At 34.9% G+C, this 22,393-nt stretch overlaps 1 protein-coding gene and 2 pseudogenes across 1 annotated transcript; all 3 read left to right on the top strand.

Annotated features, from left to right (window-relative positions):
• The first annotated feature begins 3,887 nt into the window (after window positions 1-3,887).
• On the top strand, window positions 3,888-5,051 carry LOC148690373 (uncharacterized; annotated as a pseudogene).
• A 15-nt stretch (window positions 5,052-5,066) lies between these two features.
• LOC148690374 (uncharacterized) lies at window positions 5,067-6,241 on the top strand (annotated as a pseudogene).
• A 5,441-nt stretch (window positions 6,242-11,682) lies between these two features.
• On the top strand, window positions 11,683-21,930 carry LOC137709931 (suppressor of mec-8 and unc-52 protein homolog 1). The gene is made up of 16 exons (XM_068448915.2): window positions 11,683-12,017; window positions 12,387-12,597; window positions 13,712-13,864; window positions 14,336-14,384; window positions 14,935-15,018; window positions 16,617-16,720; window positions 17,025-17,111; window positions 17,200-17,253; window positions 17,608-17,703; window positions 18,749-18,876; window positions 19,226-19,352; window positions 19,449-19,508; window positions 19,641-19,748; window positions 19,932-20,032; window positions 20,440-20,491; window positions 21,504-21,930. Exons 1-16 carry the CDS (start codon window positions 11,989-11,991, stop codon window positions 21,600-21,602), a joined length of 1,542 nt encoding a protein of 513 aa, XP_068305016.2. The 5' UTR covers window positions 11,683-11,988; the 3' UTR covers window positions 21,603-21,930.
• Window positions 21,931-22,393: the final 463 nt, after the last annotated feature.

The raw sequence follows: 22,393 nt of genomic DNA on the forward strand, positions 1-22,393 counted from the left end.
AATCAGGTTTTAAAATTGGATTAATTCAATACTTCTATCTAATTGGCCGTTAGGCCTTCTGTTTCGTTTTGACACAGTTTACTATATATTAATCATCTGCCGTGTGAAAGTTTGTTGAAAGCACATAGATTCTTCACTGAGAACCAAAAACCTTATGTTCATCGCTGTGAGTCATTTGTCCCCTGAATTTAAAATTTAGGATCATATTGTCAGCATAGCTCGCAAGTAGGGCTGGAAGCCTTAATGCTGATAACCTTGCAGGTAGAGAACAAGCAACCTCACACTTCGCTTCCCTGAACTCTCTCATCTCTAGTCTAACGCCAATTTGTCGTGGAACTTAATGCACATGGCTAGGGGAAAATTGGTCATTTATAAAGGTTCAGGAGAGTAATCTTTTAAAAATAAAGATCAGGAGGAAAATTGGCCAATTATAAAAGTTCATGAAGTAATTAGCTAAAATTAAAGTTTAGAGGAGAAATTGACAACTCCTTACAAATTCAAAGATGGAAGAGGGGAACAAATACCTCTATTTAAAAATCCCTCAACTGTACCCACTTGGTGATTTTTTCCATGCGTATGACAGCCTAAGAACCCAAGCCTATCCATCAATTTTAGGACTTGGTGGTTTTAGCAACAACTACGTGAATGCAATCCAATCAAGATTAACAACAATGACCAAGGTTTTCAAGTAATAATATTTGCAGGTTATCAATATCAAACAAGTATAACAAACACTCAAAACTATTGTTACCTGAAAAACTAAATTAGTAGGCAAAATTTTAAAGGTATAAGGTCCTCAAAAAATAAACAACTAAATCCTTTGAAATAGCAGACAATTAATGCCGTTTATAAGTTATCAATACAACAAGTTATGGTTGTTGCTAGCGATGTTTCATGTCATGAAAACGTCGCATAATAAGCTCATTATCAATAAAAGCTAAACATCTCTCTCAATGTAAATAATCATACTATCACTCAACCATTGATCTCCCATTTATTAAACACTGGTGTTTTCACAATATTCATAACAAAAAATGCTCTCTCCACCGAAACGGTTGCAACCAGTAACTCAGCGTTTACCTCATTGAAGCAATCATTCAATTCTTTTAGTTGCGTACCAAGGACTTGAAAATAGAAGTTCAGATGATAGTAACGGAAGTTTGTGAATCATGGAGCTTTACGCTTTGACATTTTGATATCATTTCCTCCCAGAACTTTTGTATATCATCAAATAAGTCTTCAAAGGCACATCAAAAATTCGTTAAAAGTAGTGATGACAAGAAAAAGTATATAAATTTGAGTATTAAATAACCTCCCCCTATATTGTTTTAATAACATTAAGGTAATTTTTAGTATTGAAAGTCTTATTTTATGTGGTATTTTGTGGGTACAGTTTATCTAAAGTATTTCATTGAAGCACTTAGTTACGTCTTTAAAGTATATCACGTCCAAAACAATATAATTAGGGACCAATTAAAAGATCCAGCCAAAAGAAAGAGGGACCAAGCCAAACCGTTTAACCAAAAACAAAGGGACCAAGTCAAACGGTAAAAAGATAGAAGGAAAAAAAAAAGGAAAGAAAAAATGGAGAAAATAAAGAATAGAAAGACAGAAGAAAACGTAATAAATCACAACGTTTTATTTTTTATTTTTTTGGATGAAAGATGATATATTTCATTCAAAATGATAACCTAGGCTAAACAGTACAAAGAGTGGAAAGGTCTTCCTCAAGAAGATCACATATAAAATAAGAAGGATTGACAAACCAAGTAGAATTACCCCGAATGGAGAGCAAACCTAGCAATTCTATAGGCGACAGAGTTGGCATATCAGCGAACATGGGCAATAGAAACTTCAACGATCATCTCTATCATGATTTAGACATCCTCTATGATTAGTCCAACAGTCGAAAAATCCTTAGAAGAATCATTCCATGCAGAAACAATTTGAAGCGAATCACTCTTTAAAATAATATTTTGGAAAATTCGACCACCAGTTCGAAACCAACCATGACAACCATTGTTTCATTTAAAGGAGTGGAAAGAAACAATGGTGTCTTGTCTAAGTTTTTTTTTTTTTTTTTTTTTTTTTTTTTTAACACAACTTTTTCTATTCTCTTCTTTTTCCTCGCGCGGGAGTTGCCCTCTTTTGCAACGGGCAGCCTACTGATGCCATGGCTCTTCATGCGGGCTTTCGCCCATTGGAGGAGCGGATTCCTTGCGCTTCATGTAAATTTTCGACGATCGGAGAGGCGGTTCGCACCTCCTTGCGCTACTGTAGCTTCACCACTGAATGTATCTGTAGATGCTATGTTTTCTTTTTAGAGAGTGACTAGTCTCCAATCATCGGCGTGAAAGACACTAAGGTAAGTATGTAAATGCTCAATGGAGAATGAGTTCACTGAGCACGATCAAACATAAATTCTCATAATCATGTCATGTAAGAACTCTTTGGTTGGGATAGTGCAAAGTAGTCATTTGACATAAGATACCATAGTTGTCTTGTGGATACATCTTTGATCATTTGACAATGCGTCATAACCGTAGGGTTTGTTCCATGCATTATTAGGGTCTTAGACTTATTCATAAACGTATGTGAGTGTACAATAATGTATCTATAATCTTTAACCATTGAAGAAGAATATTCTATTATATGACTCAAGAGTCTCTGACCAGTGCACATAAATGTGATTTAAGACTTATGTTCCAAATCACGATTACATGAATCATATAGAAAATAGAATCATATTGGATGATAGACATGAATTAACTATTAACCAAACAACATGATGAAGAATATTGATTTAGAGAATGGCTGTATTGCATTGTATTTCCAACTAAATATGTTTTCCGCCTCTTCTGGTTAGCAATTACTAATTTTCACTAAAAGAAGGTAGTTTCAATTTATAATTGATTAGTAAGAGTTTTAATCATCTATTGCCTCACTAATTAGAACCTAAGAGATCGTATATTATGTAAGGTACAATTAAATGGCTTAATTATTTAATGTTATGATCACTAGCGGAGCCAATGTGAGGGCATTGGGCTCCCTTGACCCCAATAGCTTAAATTGTAACTTATCCCTTTAAAAAACAATTTGACCCCTTTAATAGCATTACAGCAGCAGCCAGCAACGGTTGCATGGGCCACAATGCCAATAAATATTGACCTAAGTTGGGTCACCCAACATGGAACAAGTGAGCCCACATGTAACCCTTTCAGCCAAGTAGCAACAAAATATAAGAAAATAAAAAATAATTTTTAATTAATAATTTTTCTATTGTAACATTGACCAGCTGCTCCACCACGACACATTTGAGGCTCTCTCTACCTGCACGACTCCACCATACCACTGGCACCATATCTATTCAAATTTCAAGTTTCTCTATTCGTCAAGTTTAATTAGGTACCCTCTACTCCAAATTTCCTATCATTGACAACTTTGTTATCTTAAATTTATTGTGGTTTTTAAAGTTTCATTCAATTTCAATTATGAATAAAAAAAGGATTAGGTTTGAGAGTTATTCCAGTTTTTCATTCAATTCCAATTTAGAATTAGGTCTGAGAGGGGCAGAGTGTCATCCTCGTATCCATTTATAACATCGGGTATGAAAAAAGTTCTTGAATGTAGTATAATTTAGTCAAATTATATATTCTTTTAGTGCATATGCAAATATGTTCATGATTTGTTTATTCCAAATTTCATTAGTTAATTATATAATTCCTAATTTTTCATTAGTTAATTCCATTAGTCAAGCCTCAATCACTGAAGAAAAAAATTGCTTAATATTGTGTTTTATTACTTATAATTTGATTGAGTCAATTGTTGTTAATTTGATCAAATTTATATTATGTTGTTGACTCTTTTGGGTATTATTGAAAACAGTTATGGATATGTATTTTAAGAGAAAATCAATCGAAGATAACCTCTCACCCTCTACAACAGATATTCCTAAAAGCTCAAATGAAAATGATATAGAAAGTATACTGGCAAATCTTCCAAGAGATCCTGGGCTTCGACTCCGGATATCAGAATATGATTCAAATATTAGAGATCAAGTCCGAATAGCTTTTTTACAGAAGGAATTGGTTCAACCTTGAACCCATCAATTTCTATATATGTCATTTGCAGAAGTACAATGTTGTTTCAATCCTAAATGGTTCGATGACTTTCCTAATTGGTTGGAGTATAGCAAATCCAAAAATGTTGTTTTCTGTCAAAGTTGTTATCTCTTCAAGCTAGAGATTGCAGACCAAGCAGGTAATGATAATTTTACTAGCAAAGGTTTTTATAATTGGAAGAAAAAAATGTCGACTTCAAGTTCATGTTGGAGGCCCTTATTGTGCTCAGAACCAAGCTTTACTTCAGTTTGAAGTTTTAATGAATCACAATCAACATATTCAAACAATTGTCCACAAACAGTCAGATTAAGCACGTATTGACTATCACAATCGTTTGAATGCATCACTTAATTGCATTCACTTTTTATTGCAACAAGGTCTTGCTTTTCGCAGTCATGATGAAAGTGAAGATTCAAGCAATAAGGGTAATTTTCTTGAGCTTTTGAAGTTTCTTGTAGATCATAATGAGGGATTAAATATGTGGTGTTTGAAAATGCTCCTGAAAATCTCAAGTTAACGTCACCTGATATTCAAAAAGATATTGTGTATGCACCAGCATGTGAAACCACCATTGCTATCATGTTTGATATTGGTGATGATGCTTTCTTTTCTGTTTGGGTTGATGAATCGGGTGATATATCAGTCAAGGAACAAATGACGGTTGTACTTCGCTGTGTGAATACCAACAGACAAGTAGTTGAAAGATTTGTGAGCATAAAACATGTTCCTAATACTACTGCTTTTTCACTTAAAGAGGCAATTGATCAGTTATTCTCTATAGGATTAAGCATATCTAGATTGCGTGGACAAGGTTATGATGAGGCTAGCAATATGCAAGGTGAGTTTAATGGTCTTAAGACACTTACTTTGAAAGAAAATGAACATTTTATATTCATTGTTTTGCACATCAACTTTAACTTGCTTTTGTAGCCGTGGAAAAAAATCATATTCAAATTGGCTCTTTTTTCTGCTTGGTTAATAATGTTGTTACTATTGTCGGAGCATCATGTAAACATCGAGACATGGTTAGAGAAAGACAACAAGCCAAAGTTATGGAAGCTATTCAAAATTATGAGCTTCCAAGTGGGCAAAGCTTGAACCAAGAAACTAGTCTTAAACGTGCAAGAGATGCACGTTGGGGCTCACACTATGGTACCTTGGTAAGCTTGATTAATATGTTATCTTATGTAATTGAAATGCTTGAGGTGATTGTAGATGATGGTGTAAGTCTTGATCAAAGAGGTGAAGCGGATATTTTATTGAATCTTTTGCAATCTTTTGATTTTGTATCTACTCTCTTCCTGATGAAAGAAATATTGGGAATCTCAAATGTGTTGTCACAAGCATTGCAAAAGAAAGATCTCGATGTAGTGAGTGTTATGGCTTTAGTCAAAACATGTAAGCAACAACTACAAGCAATGAAGGATAATGGATGAGATGCTTGGCTAGATTAAGTTTCTTCTTTTTGTGGCAAGCATGATATTGATATTCCTGATATGAATGATATATTTGTAGCTTGAGGGAGGTCACATCATAAAGTTGAAAATTTGACAAACTTTCATCACTAACTTGTTGATCTCTTTATTGATGTTATTGATAAGAAACTTCAAGAGTTGAACAATCATTTTAATGAGGCAAGTACAAAGTTGCTTCTTTATGTTGCATGCTTAAACCCATATGACTTATTCTTAGCTTTTGACATTGAAAAATTAGTTCATCTTGTTCAATTTTATCCCAAAGATTTTTCTAATATGGAGCTCACACTTCTTAAAGATGAACTTAAGAATTATATTTCTTTTATATGCATTTGCATAATGAATTTTTTACGTTGAAAGGAATTAGTAGCCTTGCACAAAAGTTGTTGGAGACAAAGAGGGATAAACAGTATCTCTTGGTGTACTTGCTAGTGAAATTAGCATTGATTTTACCTGTTGCTACTGCTTCAATTGAAAGAGCTTTTTCAGTAATGAAAATTGTAAAGAATCCACATCATGTTATGATGGGTGATATACTTGAATGATAGTTTGGCTGTGTACATTGAGAAAGAGGTATTTGATTCTATTGATAATGATGTTGTAATACAACATTTCCAAAATATGAGAACACGTCGTGGACAATAATAAATGAAAGTATAATTAATTTTTGAAAGTTATTTTTTGACTCTATTGTCTTAAATTCTTGACTCCGCTACAGGTTATAATAAATTAAATGTTAATTAATGAAATGAATAAAGTTCAAATTGGACCTTTAGTTAGTTTTGGGCTTCATAGTTTAATGGGTTTTGAACTATCAAGCCTAACAAGTTAAATGGCATAACAACTTAAAACTAAAATGCCCAAAAGGCTCACTAAGCCTAGTGAGGCCTCCCATATAGAGAGTGAGCAACAAGAAAGAGCTCACGCCGACGAAGTCAGAAAAGATAGTTGGATTATGTTAATTTGAGAAAGTGAGCAATATAGGGGCAACACACAATTAGGATTTTGAAAATAATAGGAAAATCAAAACTATATATACGACCAAGAAATTTTAATTCTCATTGATTGAAAGTGCTTAGCTGTGTACAATATAGATAATTACGTTAAAAACTATATTAAGTAGGAATCTACAACTTATAGGCTTCTAGAACCATCCTTAAACCCGTGGGCTTCTCTAACATAAAAACCTAGCCAATAAGCTAAAGCGTTGATATTCACGACTATGATTTTAATCTGAACAGATATGCAAAGTTTTAAGTTTATCCAATGTTGTGATAAAATGATTGTTTCGAATGAATTTTATATTAATGGGATAAGATATTTTATATAGTTTATAAGTGGTTGGTCCTCATATTTGACAATTGGTTTATGATGGAACCTCAACTTTTTTCATGGTATTAGAGCCAAGTTGCCCCACGTGTGAAGTCCAACAGCTACATAACTCTACGTCACTCCATTTGTATGTCTACGCGAAAGGACATTTAAGAATCAATTCCATTGTTGTACATTTATGAGAGAAGGAACCTTCGATCCATGAACTTGTAAATAATAAAACCTCAACTTTCTTTGCTTACAATTCAAGATTCTATTCATTGATCAACTAGTGAGTTGTTAACTAACCGAGTTGTTAATTTTAATTTTTGTATAATTGCTATGTGTTTTTCCTCCCACATATGCTTTCCCTCATCTTCCATCTTTTTTCTCACGGCTCTATCTATTATAATAATATTTTAACTTAAACATAACAGATCACAGAATACGAAAACTGACCGTCCATTCAACAGTTTAAGGTTTCATCTGTTTTCATTTTCAAGCTTTTAAACCTATGGCCGAAATGGTGATGGAATCTTGGGTTACTGGTTCATAACGGCACAAAGATTTATTTATTTGGAAAATTAAAAAGAAACTGTTTCTGCAGAGTGGCATTTTTTATTTAGTCTAATTATACTTTAACTTTTGGACTTTTGAAACCTAATAAGTGGTCGGGTGAGCGTGTTAGCAAAAGGGTTTTTGGAATCAAGCTTTACACTGCAAAAGAAGTATGCATCCACGCGGCGGCAATATACGCGACTTTATGGAGCTTATCTGATCGCATAAGTCAAAGAAAAATCTTTTTACTGAATTGTATTGAACGTCTGGGATTTGACAATATTCTTGGCTTCTAAGCTAAAGATGAAGAAAAATAATAAATAACTTAGTTCTTTGAAATTAAAAAAATAAAGTTTTAAGGAGACAGTGGGGAAACGCTGACGGAGTTTTTTTCTTCACGAAAAAGGTTAATGGAGAAAACAAAATGGTCAAGGGATTATTCACAATATATCGGTGTGGAATGGTCCACAATATTTCGAGTATAGAGTTTTCCGGTCTGTAATTCTAAGGTTCAACCATTTTAATAGAGAGTGATTCAAGAATTTAGAGAATTGGATGATTTTGTACTGACATATTTTATAAAAGTGAGTAATTTATAGTACAAATAAAATTACTTGATTTACTAAAAAAAAAAAAAAACGAGAATAAGTAATTCTAACCTAACTCTAAGAGGTAACGGAATTCTTAATGGATTCATCTAGCTAGTGAACACACTAATTAATGTAGGAATAATCAGTTTTACTTTTGTAATCAAAGATGCAATTGTCAATTAACGTGATCTAATAGATGTAAGCAACAAGAGACTTGATTAATTTACGCTTCACATCTTAATTAGTTTGTGTTGGATTCACATACTATATATATTATAATGTAATGACTATTGAAATATACCACATCAGCAAAATGAGGAGGAAAAAAAGTTTAAATATTTTAACCTCGCTCCAACTAGTGCTGAGATCTTTTGTGATAAAACATCACATTTGTCGGACTATGCAAATGATAATAACAAAGTGGAGACAATATCAGTGTTGTTAAAAGTGAGCATTTGACCCGTCTTTTTGACAATTTGAAAATGACTAAATTCACCATTGATAGACAATGTGGGGTAATGTAACTAACTTTGTGAAATGGTGGGACTGGAATTCTGTTGGAGATAGAGAGTATGAGAGAATAAAGAGAGCTGATTTTGTTGGAGGTTAAATTAATTAAATGTTAAACAAAGCTCAGTGATTTGTAAAAGTAGGCGACATTATTTTAAGCAAAACTAATGAAAATAATTTCAAAACTTTGAGTTTTAAATATAAGAATAAAATAAAAGGTAAAGTGAATAGTACCAAGATTAATTTTTTAGTGTAAAAATGTGATTTTTCGTTAAAGTAAACAGTACCAAAAACTTTTCGTTAAAATTCCCTTATTCTTAATCATGGGTTGAGATATGACTGGAATCCCTCTCTAGATTAGAATCCATGGGAGGGTATAAAAGGCAGGAAGCTGATGAGTTCTAAGTTACGAAAGAGGAGGATTGCAACAACCTCGAAGCTAGTTTAAACTAGTGGAAGGTTGTCTGCAGAGGAAATTAAAACAGCCACGAAATTTCTAAACCAGTTAAAACTTATATCGATTGATCAATCGGATGATATCGCTTGCAGAAAATTAATAATAATAATGTAAAGGAGCTAGAGACCTTCTTCAACATCACACAGCACAGACAGCTTCTTAGCCTTCTTCATGAGTTTTCATCTTTCCTCTTATGGAAAGCTCTTTAAACTAGCCATGGAAACACAATGAAAAGCTCCTTAGATGTCTATGCTGTGTGATGCTGAGATTGGAGTCTTCATTTTCTCCTCCCATGGAAAGCTCTATGAACTAGCCACCAAAAGGTCTCTAGCTCTCTCTACTTAATAATAACAATAATAATAATCTATAGTTTTCTTGCTATAATTTCAGTTACCATATAATTAAGTCGTGTGCTGTACAATAGAAATAAAATTTACAATCAGTAGACCTACGTGTTATATAATTATTAACTCTTTGAATATTGTATTAATTTAAAGAAATATAGCTTTTAGATTAATTCTGATTGAACTTGCTCTGTTATATATTATGGTAGAAGCATGCAAGAGCTGATTGAGAGGTACATGAAGATGAAGGCTGTCTCAGGCTGAACAAACCATGGAAACACAAACTCAGGTACAATTTAGGTACTGTTTAATTTGTTACTTCTTTTCATATTTAGTCATTTATTTGTTCCATTACACTGAATAACTTCTCATGTTTATTTTTACGGAAGACATGAGACACCTAATTATAGGAAGAGAATTGCTAGGGAGACTCTCTCAAACAGGGACTTTTCATGGACTCTCTATCACCTCACAGTTTAACTTCATTTCTTATGCCAACATTATAAAATATTGTGTAAAAAACATGAGGTGGTAGAGAATCTATGAACATCCCCACTTTTGAAAGAATCTCCTTAGCATTTATCTTATAGGAGTCTCAAATATACAATAAATACTAACTAAATGTACACACATAGTATTTACTTGTATATTTAGGGTTCATTAGGAAGTGTTTTTAAAATGACTGAAAACGCTTTTGGCGAAAATATTTTTGGAACCAATTCTTAGTAAAAATGCAAGTAAACCTAGAAAAGCACTTGAACTAGTGCTTCTTATAGGAAACACTTCAAATGCTTTTAAAATTTAAAAACATTTTCTCTAAAAACTTTCAGTCATCTTAAAAGCACTTTCAAACAAACCTTTAGTTAATATTTAATTGTATATTCGAGATTCTTGTAATTAGGTGTCTATTGTTGTTTGGCCTTACAAAAGAGTATGTCAGGGTTAAGGAGAGCAGATGGTGGTGGTTGCGTTGAGGAGAACATATGTGGCGTTGGAGTCGGGATAGAGACCTCAAGGTCAAGGCTCGAATTCTAGAGAGGGAAGAGTTGAGTGAATTGGGTCTGAGAACACGAAGTTGGGAGTCTAGGGACGAGACAACTCAAACAAGAATAATAGAGAAAGGATGATAGATGGTAGAGATTTAATCAAGGTAGGAAATCAACGGTTCGAGTCAAGGGCTCGTTTTCTCCAATTTCTAGAACCGCCCCACCTCGATATTTACCTAGACTCACCTTGCCCTGGACCCGTCCCGTACCCATTGTGAACTGCATAGATCCGCCCTGATCCGCGAGTCCAAGACCCGTTTGCCCACCTCTATTAGTGACCAAAGTAATTTGGGGCCTAAAAGCAGTTCCAGCGTAGGAACCCTCCCCCCAGGCAATACACTATGATATTCACCCGATGAACAGTAACTGTCTTTTGCATCTCCACCGTTGCACTTCAATAGTCCTGGCAATAGGCAATAGACAATAAAATATTAATATTTTTTGTATTTATAAAATAATACAAAATAATTTTATTTGTAATTTCGGATTGGAATTTTAATCGTTCTCGTTGCGCCACGTGTCATTATCCGAAAATTTATAAAATAATACAAAATAATTTTATTTGTAATTTTGGACCGACATATTTTTTTAGTTGTTCTCGTTGCGCCACATGTCGTAATCCGAAAAAGATAATTATTGGTGATGGATTTCTGATAAGATTTTTTTTAAAAAAAATTTCAATTTTTTTATGTGTAAGGTAGATGATAATGAGAAGGTATTTATAGAAAAGTAAAAACAATTTTTTTTTTTGGATTTTTTACAATTTTTTAAAATTTTTTATTCAACTAATTAATCTCTACCGTTGGATTTAAAAAAAATTGAATTCCAACACTCCAGATTGTGCCACGTGTCACAACTGTAACATTTCTAATTTTTAAAACTATTTTTTATTTATTATTTATTTATAAAGGCTAATAATATCAACCGTTGATCTCAGATCCAACGGTTGATATTAAATAAGGTATTTTTTATTTTTATTACCATTGCAAATCAGATGGTTCAAAATGTTTTGCTGTTGAGATCGAACAGACCATGGGAAGCCACGCGGCTTCCCAACGGTAACATTTTTCAATAGGTCGCGGACCCCAATTCTTGAAATCCTGTCGGCCCACGCTCCCATTCGTGCGCTTGAGGGCCACGCACCTGACAGAAAAAAATAAAAAAAATGGCTGACGTCAGCTGTGCGTCATAAACCCTCGGACTCTCGGGCTGACAACTCATGCCAGGCCCCTCTCTTGAACCGGACCTGTCCCTCGGGCTGCCACACGATGGACTCTCTCACTCGGGATCTACGGCCCTGTTCACCAGCCCTTCCCCCGAGCACCAGCCAACGCTGGAACTGCTCTAAACACAAACCCAAACCCCTTCCGAACAAAAAAAAAATAGAAAAACACAGCCACTCCGCTCCCTCCCCTTCCCTCCGCCTCCTTGAAGCCGCAGCCCTCACCCGCCCAAACTTTCTCTTTCTTCTTCTTCTTCCTAGACGTCGCTGCAAACCCTAGTCTTCCTCTCTCTCTCTCTCTCTCTCTCTCTCTCTCTCTCTCTGTTTCCTTCCCACTGAAACTTCGTCGGCACAATGTCTACCTTAGAAATCGAAGCTCGAGAGTATGTCTTTTTGTTTTTCCTCTTTAACGTTGTATTGCACACACATAAATCCTATGTTTATGTTTTTCTAGGGTTCAATATTTAAGTTCTTGTGTTGTTTTCTGGCAGACAACTGGGGGAGCAGAGTAGGGTTAAGTTAGGTTTAACTGGGTTATGTTTGCTTTTTTTTTTTTTGATAATCATTGGATTCTGTTCGTTCAAAGACAAACAATGCCTGGGAAGTTCTCGGATGTTGTCGAATATGTTGGCTTTCGGTAACAGGGGTATTGACTTGTTTGCTAAAGATATAGTGAGAGTACAACGTTGTACTGTTTGAGTGTACTAGAAAATTCGATGTTGTTAATCTGTTTTATTTTTCTCTCTTTTCAGTGTCATCAAGATTGTGCTTCAATTTTGCAAAGAGAATTCTTTGCACCAAACGTTTCAAACGTTGCAGAGTGAGTGCCAGGTATCTTTGAACACTGTTGACAGCGTTGAGACATTTGTTTCTGACATAAATAGTGGAAGGTGGGATGCAATTTTGCCTCAAGTGGCTCAACTTAAGCTTCCCAGGAATAAATTGGAGGATTTGTACGAGCAGGTTTGTAACAATACTTACCTTTGAATATGTATGTTGCAAGCCTGGTATTAGTCCTTTCACTTTCCGACATGTTTACACTACCGTTCAACTCTAGCTGCTGTGATGTATGAACAATGTTACTTGTTTTGCATATTCTTCAACTTATAAGCTCACTGTCGTGATTTATAATGCTCAAGATTGGTGTTAGCTGTATTGAATATGATTCTTACAGGGCTAGTCCTTTTTGTGTGCGCGTATATAACTTCCAATTTACATTATGCCAATATTATATGAGAGAATTTCTCCTGCTAGGATGCATGATATGGCTACCGGGATTTAGTGATCAAAGGTGTAAAGTGTAGGACAGAAGCAATAATGCACATTTGATTTAGTTGTAGAACACAAAAGCATATATCTGATATATGAAGGTTTTTCGAGTGGCCCATCTCATGTATAAAGGCATATTTGAGCTGAGGAACTCGTTAAGACTCATTTGAGAGGAGAAAGTAGTATAAGGTATTCTGAAGTCAGCAATAGAGTTGTACTGATATTGTAAGGTGGAAACAAACATATTCTGTTTATTTTGAAATATTGAATATGAATAATGTCCCAACAAAAACAAGTGCACGCATAGGAACACACCACACCTAGCCATTGTCTAAATGCACAAATAACATTGTCAACTTCTAATCCCTAGAACCTTTGACAGAATGGATCAAACTAGTACTGATGTAAGAAGGCTCAATCATATTAAAATTTCTAATACTCTTAGGAATGGTAGCGCCTAAGTCTGTTGGTTTTGATCAGATTCACTCTCGTGAAAATGGATGACATTAAGGCAAATCAGATCATTGTCTATAAACCAAAGTTTGTGTGGTGGGGTTGGATACTTTTTTCCCATTTTTTTCTGCTGTCGTTGTATGTCTTGGATATGGATTTTTCAGTTTGTGTTAATTTGGATTGCGGAGTTATGTCTTTGTTTGGCCCTAAATGTTAGTATGATCGCTGTGTACCTCTGCCAGGTTTAGTTGGCTCTACTTCCCTGAAAGCCTACTTGAATGGATTGACAGTGGAGTAATTTTTTCTATGTTTCTTCTGTCCATGTTATGATTTTCATTTGTTATGTGTTGTGTAGATTGTACTCGAAATGATTGAACTTCGAGAATTGGATACTGCTCGTGCTATCTTAAGACAGACTCAGGTAATGGGTGTAGTGAAGCAAGAACAACCTGAAAGATTCTTGCGACTTGAGCATCTCCTTGTCAGAACCTATTTTGATCCAAATGAGGTATGAAATAGCTTTCAAATAATTATTTGACTCACTAGTTATTGAATTATTGGTCATAATAAGAAAGAATTTCAACCTTTATTTCTTTATTGCTATCTACAATGAGAATATGTGCAATGAAGTCCTGCCAAAAACATGCTAGTCAGTTGAAGGTTCCCAGACACTTGAATGTCCCAAAAACCTTAATATCACAAACACCTGAAGGTCCCAATCAACAGCCTGCACTCCAGAACTAATGATGCATTATATTTATTCAGCTCGAGGAAAAAAGAAAGAAAGAAAATGATATTGGTCTGGTCTTAATTTTTGTCTTTTCTCTGTAATGCCATCAAATTAGATTGAAGGTTAACTAAATAGTGCACCTGAATCTTTTGCTGTTAGCTCATTCCACTGTCTTGGAGTATGTTGTGCTTTCATTTCAATCAGCATGGTGCTCTATTAGAAACTTAAAGGTTATGTTGTCTATAACAGGCTTATCAAGAGTCAACAAAAGAAAAACGGCGTGCTCAAATTGCTCAAGGTTTCACTCCATCTCCCTTCTATAAGTGAACTTTAAATATTTCCATTAGGTTTTTAATCTCAATGAATACATCAGGTATCTCTCCTCTATGATTAGAGATAAAATTTGTCACTGAAAAATCACTGAAGGAACATAAAAAACGTAAGAAAAAAACCTTGCACAATTTGGATTCACTTCAATCTTCAGATAACGGTTCAATTCATAGTTTGGGGAGAAAAAATCTGATATGCTTGCCGCCTGAAGACTTCTAGGGACTGAAATATACTCGTATGGTCATACAATGTCATAATGCGTTAAGAAAAGCAAAGATCTGTTATTACTAAATTTTCTGTTTAGCATTTCCTTTAATTTGTTTTCATTGTTCCTGTTTATGGATTTAGACCAGGCCTTGGATATGGAGAGTTTAAATGTGAAATACAGTCAGAGGTGTCTGACATTGAAATCTGACAAAAAATGTAGATAGCAAATGAAAAAATCATTGTAGTTGTTGAAGTTTATTCTTTGAAGTTTGTGGTCTTTGACGAGTTTTATTTTCTTTTGAATTTCTCAGCACTTGCTGCAGAAGTTAGTGTGGTGCCACCATCAAGATTAACAGCTCTAATTGGTCAGGCTCTGAAGTGGCAGCAGCACCAAGGTGAACTTTTGCATCTGTTATTTTGTTTTGTTGATTATTTGGTATGAGGTTCTCTTTGAAAATTATCCTCCCGTGGAAGAGCTTTAAAGAAAATCCTCTAGTGGATATGTTGCTTAAAATTCATTTCTGCTTTACTCTTTTCTCCCTCCCTCCCTTCTATTTCCATCCTGTCATAGATGAGAGTACTTTGTATTTCTTATAGATACCCTTCATGGCTATAAAATCTATATTCACTTTTATGCATTGTGAATTTTAGTGCCACTGAAATCAAGTTTTATTTATCCGCAAGAAGTTTTCTCCGTACATGTTAGGTGAGGATACAGAGATTTTTGTTGTTAATTTAGCTTCGGCGTCTTGCCATACCTTGTCCCTCCTTAATAATTCTTCATCTTGATGGTTCACATATGCATTGAGATGAAAGATTCATGTGCTATATATGTGGATTCCATCTGTTTTTCTTTTCCTTGAGAGGAAACAAATTTTATTAAATGCAGAGTAAGCAAAAAATGAATGTTACCCTTTCTGTACTTTTGAATGACACTTCCTCTTGTTGAAGTGATTGATGGACTGCTTTTCACTGTACATGTAATTGCCCTTTATCTTTATAACTGTGAGGCCGCGTTCGTTTGATTGGAATGTTAGAAAAGGAATAGAATTTGCATACAATTTCAAGGACGGAATGGCTATGATCGTTTCATTCCACCATTTGGCATATATGTTACGAATTGTAAATAGGAATAGGCTGAAGGACTAACATATTTCCAATTTTACACTTTTTTGTTTTACGACTTACTAATTTTCAAAACTTAAAAAGAATCTTTCAACATCAGTATCAAAACTGCTGTCATGATGATTGAGATGTCCAACTACTTCTGCATGTAAGAAATTAATACGTCTTTATATAAAAGACCAATTTATATATATGTAATATTATGTTTGGTATAAAACGAGGACCAGAATCGAGAAGAAAATAAAGAAGATGAACATGATTGCTCCTATTGACATGGTGGAGTTCACCTCCACCACCAGTAAAGGAGACTATCAAAGAATCTATCCTGGGTTTGAGCCCAATATATGTTAGCATGGCTTGCTGGTGATAAATTGATAAATGATCTTTTTTGCAACATATTTGCTACAAGTGAGAATTGCACATGTTCACAGAAGAGTTTCACGAAGTATGTAGATTAAAGAAAAAATAGGTTTAATATGCAAGGGCACAAAATGGTAGAGAAGACAGTTGTGGGAGGGTACTTTTCTCAAATTTGCATCCCATTAGAAGTACGTAATAGAAATTCCAGCCTTCCACCTGTTTCAATTCCACCTAGTCAATGTAGTTGAGTTCAGTCTGTTCCTTAACTCTATTTTCATTCCAAGCTAAATAAACATCCAATTTTGATGGAAAGGAAACAAATTCCTATTCCAGGCCTTGCTTACTGCCGAGCAAATGAGGCCTAAGTTAACAGTCTCTTATTAAAAGAAGTGGACTTCTGGTTCACTTCGTATAGGTTTTTTTCTCTATCAATATATATTCTAATCAGATTTATTTTTATTAACAGGAATGGTCACTTATGTGGTTACTTTTTTTTTTTCTCTTTCAGGATTGCTTCCCCCAGGAACACAGTTTGACTTATTTCGGGGAACAGCTGCTATGAAACAAGATGTGGATGACTTGTATCCAACAACTCTTTCACACACAATAAAGGCAGGGAATTTACATGTAGCATTGTAGCTATATATCATTTTGATACATTGTTCAGTATCCTTTATTGGTTTAGTGTTAAGGGCTATTAATGCTGGATACTGAACTTCATTTTAAATAAGGTTTTAGGAACTTAGACTACAGTAACATCAATATTTGATGGTAGTTCTTTTATCCATGCATCAGCCTATGAAGAAATTTAAATAGATTAGAAAGATCTTATCGATTTATATTAATTAGTGGCTTGATTATTTGTAACAATTTCTTTCTGAACTTCTAATCTGTTTTTGGCGGTGTTTTGCTGCAGTTTGGGACAAAAAGTCATGCAGAATGTGCCCGGTTCTCACCAGATGGGCAGTTTCTTGTCTCTTGCTCGGTTGATGGATTTATTGAGGTATATATGATTATGATGCTTTTGTTAATATGGAATTATTTGGTGTGATTTGAGTGCGTTCTTTTTCCAATGTTTGTGTCACTTCCAGGTGTGGGATTACTTAAGCGGGAAACTCAAGAAGGATCTTCAGTACCAGGCTGATGTGAGCATTTATTTTCTTTCCAAAGTCTTGTGCATTCTACAACAATAATACATGCATAGATATATAATATAAGTATATATTTTCATTGCAAGTGTAAGGTTAATTAATTGTAAAGTTGTACCATTATGACCTTGATATCATTGGTTCTGAGCAAGAAACATGCCATTGGAAGTCGGGATAATGTTGTATTTTTCACCCTCTCAAGGGTTCTCGATGAATGCAACTTGGGCTCTGGCCTGCTTGTCATGTCCTTATACACACACATGTGCCCCTACACACACGGACGGTCGCTCAGTTGTTTTTTTTTTTTGCAACCTGCCTTCTGCATTTTCTGATGTGCTGTCAATATTGCAGGAAAGTTTCATGATGCACGAGGATGCTGTCCTCTGTGTTGAATTTAGCCGAGATTCAGAGATGCTTGCATCTGGGTCACAAGATGGAAAGATCAAAGTAAATTATGCTCATTTTTCTTGGATGGAACAGTTTGGTTCTTGTTTTTTCTTCTAGAAGTTAAATTCTCCATACATTTTTCTTAAATTTTTGTTTTAATTTCCCATTAGAAACCATCATATGACCACATGTATCCTCAATTAATTAGAGTCCTTCAAATTTACTCCCACACCTGTCTTCAAATACTATTCAGTCCAAACCAGTCTCCCTCTAGTACTAATCTGAGCAAATGTTGCCATCTGACTATGGGGATGGCTGCCCTATTATTATAAAATTGATGTTAGTTTTATGTAGTTACTTCTCTTTCAGAGAGTCCATATGATTCTCCCACTGCTTTGTAAGCATTCATTACTGTGTACCCTAATTTTCTTACATGTCAGTGGATAAAGTTGGTATGAATACGACACTTAGGTGTTCCAGAAATTGTAATGAGTGACGAATGGAGTTTTTAATGTTGGATTCTGGTTCTGATTATAGTTCTATTAGTATATCTCCCAAGCTGTAGGTTAAAGTGCATTATGATTTTGTTGCTAGGAAAGATAGATTGACCGCCAAACTTTTGTTTACTTGATTCATCTCATGTTATGATCACATGTTGCTAATTGTTTCACATGGGTGTTCTATACATGGTATTGCTCATTGTATTTAAATTTCTATTTTATTTCGTGTTATTACATTTTTGTATGGGTGTTTTTGGAGTGTATATCCCATTTCACGCAAATGTTCTGTTTGTTTTGTGATTATATTTGTGTGTGGTTGCCTCTGGTCAAATTTTTTTGTCTATGATATGAACATAACTCAAGCTGTGTTTGTTGAGATTTCTGAGTATGCTTCCTTTTTCTGGTCCAAGATAAGGCCCTAGTATAGTAATTATGATTTGGCGTCTTATCTTGAAGCTAGAAGATAGTTTGCAGAATGTTATTTAACTTTTTTGGTTCCTATCCATTTTGCTACTTTGCATTTGTTGACTTAATTCAGTTTTGATATGTTATACAGTTTTATTGAATTTGTTACTGAACTTAATTTGTCTAAATTCTTCTTACAGGTTTGGCGTATTAGGACTGGGCAGTGCTTGCGCCGTCTTGAACGTGCACATTCAAAGGGTGTCACCAGTGTTTCCTTCTCTCGTGATGGAAGCCAGTTACTTAGTACATCATTTGACAGCACTGCAAAGTATTTTTTCACATCTCTTGTTGCATATGTTTCCTAGATTGGTACATTAGTTATTACTTTACATGTCAACGTTTACTCTATCACTAATATTGTTTCAACATTGAGTTTTGACTGTTCCTATGTTTTCATTTTTAATACATCCGTTGAATTGTATTAGTTTTGTAACAGTTATGCATCACGCATTGTCACATGCATCTCCTTGTTTTTCACTTTTATGTTTTGGTTACTATGATTTAATGTCAAAAAGTGCATTATTGGCCGCCACGCGCATCTCCTCTTTTCGTTCATATATAATTATATTTATATTCATTGCTATATTTTTAAAGGTGACTGTTTATGACTGATGTAGAATCCATGGCCTAAAATCTGGGAAGGCGTTGAAAGAATTTCGTGGACATTCATCTTATGTAAATGATGCAATCTTTACAAGTGATGGAGCTCGTGTAATTACTGCATCTAGCGATTGTACGGTCAAGGTAAGTTTCTTGCGATATGTATTTGTATCTCGTAGACGCTGTTGTTGCGCAACACCTTTCCATTTTCTGGGGCATAAATATGTTTTTTTTTTTTAGGTCTGGGATTTGAAGACTACAGACTGTCTGCAGACATTCAAGCCACCTCCTCCTTTAAGGGTATTCCTGTTTATTGTTTTAATATTTTATATATCATGAGCTAGAGGAACCTAGCTACATTTCCTTTGAACTTCTGCCTTTTCTTTTATTGTTTTTGCATCTAATATGTGGTTTTTTTGTTTGAACTGTTAGGGAGGTGATGCTTCTGTGAATTCTGTTCATCTTTACCCAAAAAATACAGATCACATCATTGTATGTAATAAGACGTCATCCATTTATGTCATGACACTTCAAGGGCAGGTATATATTTTTTTCACTCTTGTTCAACGTGTCACAATGTATTTGGCAGGCAGTGATGATTGGTTTAACATTTTTTAAAGTTTGTTTTTGAAAATTTCATGTTTTAAAGCCAAAATATTTTGTTTTGTTGTTAAGTGCAAATGAATTTATTATTACTGAGACTGTCTGATTATTTTGGCTTAGGTTGTGAAGAGCTTTTCATCTGGTAAAAAGGAAGGTGGAGATTTTTTGTCAGCTTGTGTGTCACCTAAAGGGGAATGGATTTACTGTGTTGGTGAAGACAGGTATTCCAGATAAACTTTTGTCAAATTTTCATCGTGCTCATATTACATTTGTTTATGTTAATATACATTCTTAATATGCTTGTTTTTGTGTCTGTTATGTATGAAATCTTGCCAAATTCAAAAGATGTCTTATACACTTTGCGGTGTTTATCCTCGTCTTCTAGAGAACTATTTGTTTTCTTAGCATCATTGGATAGACGAAGTTTTGCTTTTCCAACATTAGAATTCCAAAATTAGAATCTAAGAGATAATTTGGGCTTCTCCTTCTCTAGAGTCAGAGCCGTTTGTGTTATTTTTTTTCCTCCAACGGGTACTTGCCAGTTGGAAACTACAAAGACTGTGCTACCTGCTTTGTTCTTGTGATCATCAGCATGCAGGGTGCTTACCAATGTTTCATCTGTTTGCAGGAATATGTACTGTTTCAGTCACCAATCTGGTAAACTAGAGCATCTAATGAAGGTATGTATTTTGTTGATAAAGATTGAGTTGGTAATGAAATTTTTTTTTTTTTCCGAACAAAGTACTGAATTAACTTTAGAATGATATACCTGACGCATATCTGGAATCACAACAATTATTGACAATTTTGTTAATTGACGTTTGTATTTTGGTAATGGAGATTGAGATGGTGCAGAACAAGGGCTTAGAATGCAAATACTTGTTGCACATCTGGAATCACATTAAACGAGAATTTATGTATTTGTTTAAACATGGCTATTGCTCTAAATTCACAAAGTACTTTGAAAAGACAACTGAATGTTCTAGTGATGATTTTTCCTTGGTTGAGTTAAATTGGTGTTTTTCAAACTTCATTGAGACATGGATCTTCTAGTATTTCTAACCAGTTTTGGTTGCTTCACTGATTGAGATCTGATCACTCAGCATTGCAAGTGTCTTATTATATTCTTTCTGCTTGGCATGAAACCCCATATTCGAAGATGTACATGGGTTAAGTTTCATACCCTATACAAATAAGGTGTGAAGGAGAAATCCTGTGTATGTTCTCTTAGATAAATATCTGCCCCATCTTGTTTAAAATACTAATAGAGGTATCTGATGACATCTTTGTTTGTGCTGGCCGATATAACTATTTGGCCCTTGTCATCCATATATACCTGTAAGCATACTGCATGCAGATGACATCTTTCTGGATGTGTATTCATCCTAGATGTGGCAAATTTAAGACAAAGCCTGTTTTGGTCCCTGAATGGCTCGTTTTAAAGGAGTGGTACGGTAATTGCAATTCTTGCCGCATTCTAATTCCAGCTATTTCTGGTCCCGAAACCTGCACTATTCACATCCGTGGGTGTGTGCATGTGTGGACGTCTGGGATTACACTGTTGGTTGTGTTTGCTGAGATCTAACTGCGCATGTTAAACGATCTCTGTGTTTACACAATCCTCCTTTGATAACCGAAAATGCATAAATGAATGCCAAAGAGTTATGAAGTGCTTTCTATTGTGATTTGCAGGTCCATGAAAAGGAGGTAATTGGCATCAGTCACCATCCTCACAGGAATCTTGTCGCCACATATAGCGAAGACTGCACACTGAAGTTATGGAAGCCTTGAATCTCTGGTGACCTGTATGTAATTTCGTTTCCGGCTGCGTGAAGTTAGATTGCTGACATGCATATTTGGTTGGCATTTGAGAAACAAAGTATAAGCGGTGTCTGCAAAAACTCACTCAGACCCAGAGCCGATTAGGATGTTGGATTCGTAACATTTACTCATCGATCAATCATGGTTTGGACATATTGTATAGCTTTTTACTAAGCAACATCTGTAATTTTGATTCATAACTCGTATTCGTGTTATGCACTCTAGAACCAAGATTTGGCATAATCTGTTTTCGGTTAAATCGAATCAAGTGCTTAATTTTATAGACATGGTTTGCTAAGTACTTGTGGAAGGATAGGCTTTGATTCGAATAATTGAAACTGTCTGTTATTTAGTGCGTAAAACTAGGTTGATACATTTTAGTGCAGTGGTCCTCTTATTTTGGGAGGTTCCAGCTTAGCACATGACTAATTAGTCTAGCTGTATCGGGTCTTGACGGAAGAGGAGATTTTAGGTTCGGCTCACATTACGAGAAGGGTATAAGAAGTTGCCTCCATTTTATGCTTCAATCGTCCGATCTGAATTCTGCATGACATCAAATGACCTCCAATCTGACTTGTGCTGTGTTGATGGAAGAGAGTGAATGAGAGCTTTTTGGCATCAATTTATATGCCTTTATTAGTCGCGACTAGAACTATTGGAACATAGTCCCCCGGATAAACAGATGGAAAGTGCTCGAATTTGAAGAAAAATCACCAATAGAATATGAAGAGGAGCTCTGAGAAGAAATCCTAAAACCCAAT

This window comes from Pyrus communis, chromosome 15 (assembly GCF_041283825.1).
Source record: "Pyrus communis isolate YQ-2024b chromosome 15, ASM4128382v1, whole genome shotgun sequence".
NCBI classification, from domain to species: domain Eukaryota; kingdom Viridiplantae; phylum Streptophyta; class Magnoliopsida; order Rosales; family Rosaceae; genus Pyrus; species Pyrus communis.

Bases quoted from the DNA above. Each gene is read 5' to 3' on its own strand.
- LOC137709931 (XM_068448915.2), top strand. From the start codon at position 11,989: ATGTCTACCTTAGAAATCGAAGCTCGAGA. The intron at 13,865-14,335 runs GTATGAAATAGC...TGTCTATAACAG, and splicing joins CCTATTTTGATCCAAATGAG to GCTTATCAAGAGTCAACAAA. The intron at 16,721-17,024 runs GCAGGGAATTTA...GTTTTGCTGCAG, and splicing joins CTCTTTCACACACAATAAAG to TTTGGGACAAAAAGTCATGC.